The 1,821-nt window shown below is 45.6% G+C and overlaps 1 protein-coding gene across 1 annotated transcript; it reads right to left on the reverse strand.

Annotated features, from left to right (window-relative positions):
- Positions 1 to 433: 433 nt before the first annotated feature.
- Positions 434 to 1,483, reverse strand: LOC116552838 (keratin-associated protein 9-2-like). The gene has a single exon (XM_032279725.1). It carries the CDS (start codon positions 1,313 to 1,315, stop codon positions 905 to 907), a length of 411 nt encoding a protein of 136 aa, XP_032135616.1. The 5' UTR covers positions 1,316 to 1,483; the 3' UTR covers positions 434 to 904.
- Between the last annotated feature and the right edge of the window lie 338 nt (positions 1,484 to 1,821).

Genomic DNA, 1,821 nt, shown 5'->3' on the forward strand with positions numbered 1-1,821 from the left:
CTTGCATTCAGGGCAGCTGCTAAATGCAGCCCCTGCTGCTGTACCATGTAGCTGTTCCTCATTGACCTGTGGGAAACTAATTTGGGAAGACCTTTGTGAACCAAAATGTTGTCTCTTGCCAAATACTAGAGGTTGTTTTTTTCCCTTTGAGGTAAACTCAAGTGCCTAACTTGCTAGTGCTGAGTTCCAGTGTCATTTCTACTTTATTGAGAGTTAAATGTAAGTGTCTTTGGACAGAAAGAGAAGATGCAAACTTGGTTCCGTGTCTGTCCACTATTAGCTACATAACATCACACATTAAAATGTTCACAGTTGGAAAATGGAGGCAATAAAACATGACTATTTTGAGAATCAAATTGGGTAATACATATAGTGTGTGATGTGTGCATAAATCCCATGTCAGGAATGCTTTAAAATAATACAAGACACCATATGAGATGAAGAATGGCTCTGAATTTATTTATTAAGGAATATACAGGTGAGAATCCCTGTTTCTAGGGAGATAACCCAAAGTGATCACTAAAAGAAGAAAGGAGGATACAAGAATCATGAGTACATTGAAAAGAAAACATAATTGTGAAGATTCTTGATCAGTTGCAGAAACTTAAGTTTCTTAGGGGAAGAGAATGAAGCTCTTGACTTTAGAGTCAAAGCTGAGACCATGACTCTAAATTGAGAACACATGAGGCTGGCACATGATCCACAAGGTGTAAGGAAAAAGAGAATCAGGATGAAGTACTCTGATCTCCCACAAGCTGATTGACAAGATTTTAAACATGTAGAGAATTCATAAAAATGTGGACGAGAGCATGGTTGCCAGCAGCAAAGCAAATTGGTCCCCCAAAAGATAAGTCAGTTGAGCAGAGAGCTGTTGTGTGAGGATGGTGGTTCTCTTGGGAGTTAATTAGCAGCAAGAAGGCTGGCAGCAGCTGGATCCACAGCTCTGGTTCAGGCAACCAGGCAGGCAGACACATGTGGGATGGTAGCAGGTTCTGCTACAGTACACAGGTGCACAGGAGCTGGTCTGGCCACAACTGGACCCACAGCAGGTGGGCTGACAGCAGGATGTGCTACAGCAAGAAGGCTGGCAGCAGCTGGTCACACAGGTGGGCTGGCAGCAGGTGGTCCTGCAGCAGGTGTTTTGACAGCAAGTTGGGCGGCAGCAAGGCTGGCAGCAGCTGGACACACAGCAGGAGGGCTGGCAGCAGGGTGTGCTGCTGCAGCTGGTCACACAGGTGGGCTTCCAGCAGGTGGTCCTGCAGCAGGTGGTCCTGCAGCACGTAGGCTGGCAGCAAGGGGAGCAGCAGTGGGTCATGGTGTCAGGGGTGGAGGGTGGGCTCCTGTTCAGAGGTGAGTTTCCCAGAATCTGGTGACTCCTTCCAATCTGGGCCTTTTATACATGTGGCCTCCAAAGTTTCCACCAATCAGCAGGACTTTTCCTTGTTGCTGTTTATATTGTTTTCCACAGTCCGTTTGGGATTGTCAAAGGGGAAGTTGTTTCTGAACTCTTATGAATCTTTTGAAAGTAAGGATTTAATCTGTTTCTTAATTGTGAATTATCCATGGAAATGTTGTTTCAGATAAAAGGAATGAGGTCTCGTCATCAGCATCATTCTTGCTCTGACCATCATCTTGTCATGTGATAGTTCCGGGTGACCAGGAAGGCTCATGAAGTTCTCTCGCCCAGCCTCATGTTTGGCTGTGTGTAGGCTGGGCAGTGTCAGTGGGGAGAAGCACGATGCCATTATATTTACAGGGACAAAATGAATCCATGCCTGGGCCCAAGACTATTCACCAGCCAAATTCTAATTCAAGACTAAC

The sequence above is a fragment of the Sapajus apella genome, unplaced genomic scaffold, assembly GCF_009761245.1.
Source record: "Sapajus apella isolate SASKATOON/1434 unplaced genomic scaffold, GSC_monkey_1.0 scaffold12, whole genome shotgun sequence".
NCBI classification, from domain to species: Eukaryota; Metazoa; Chordata; class Mammalia; order Primates; family Cebidae; genus Sapajus; species Sapajus apella.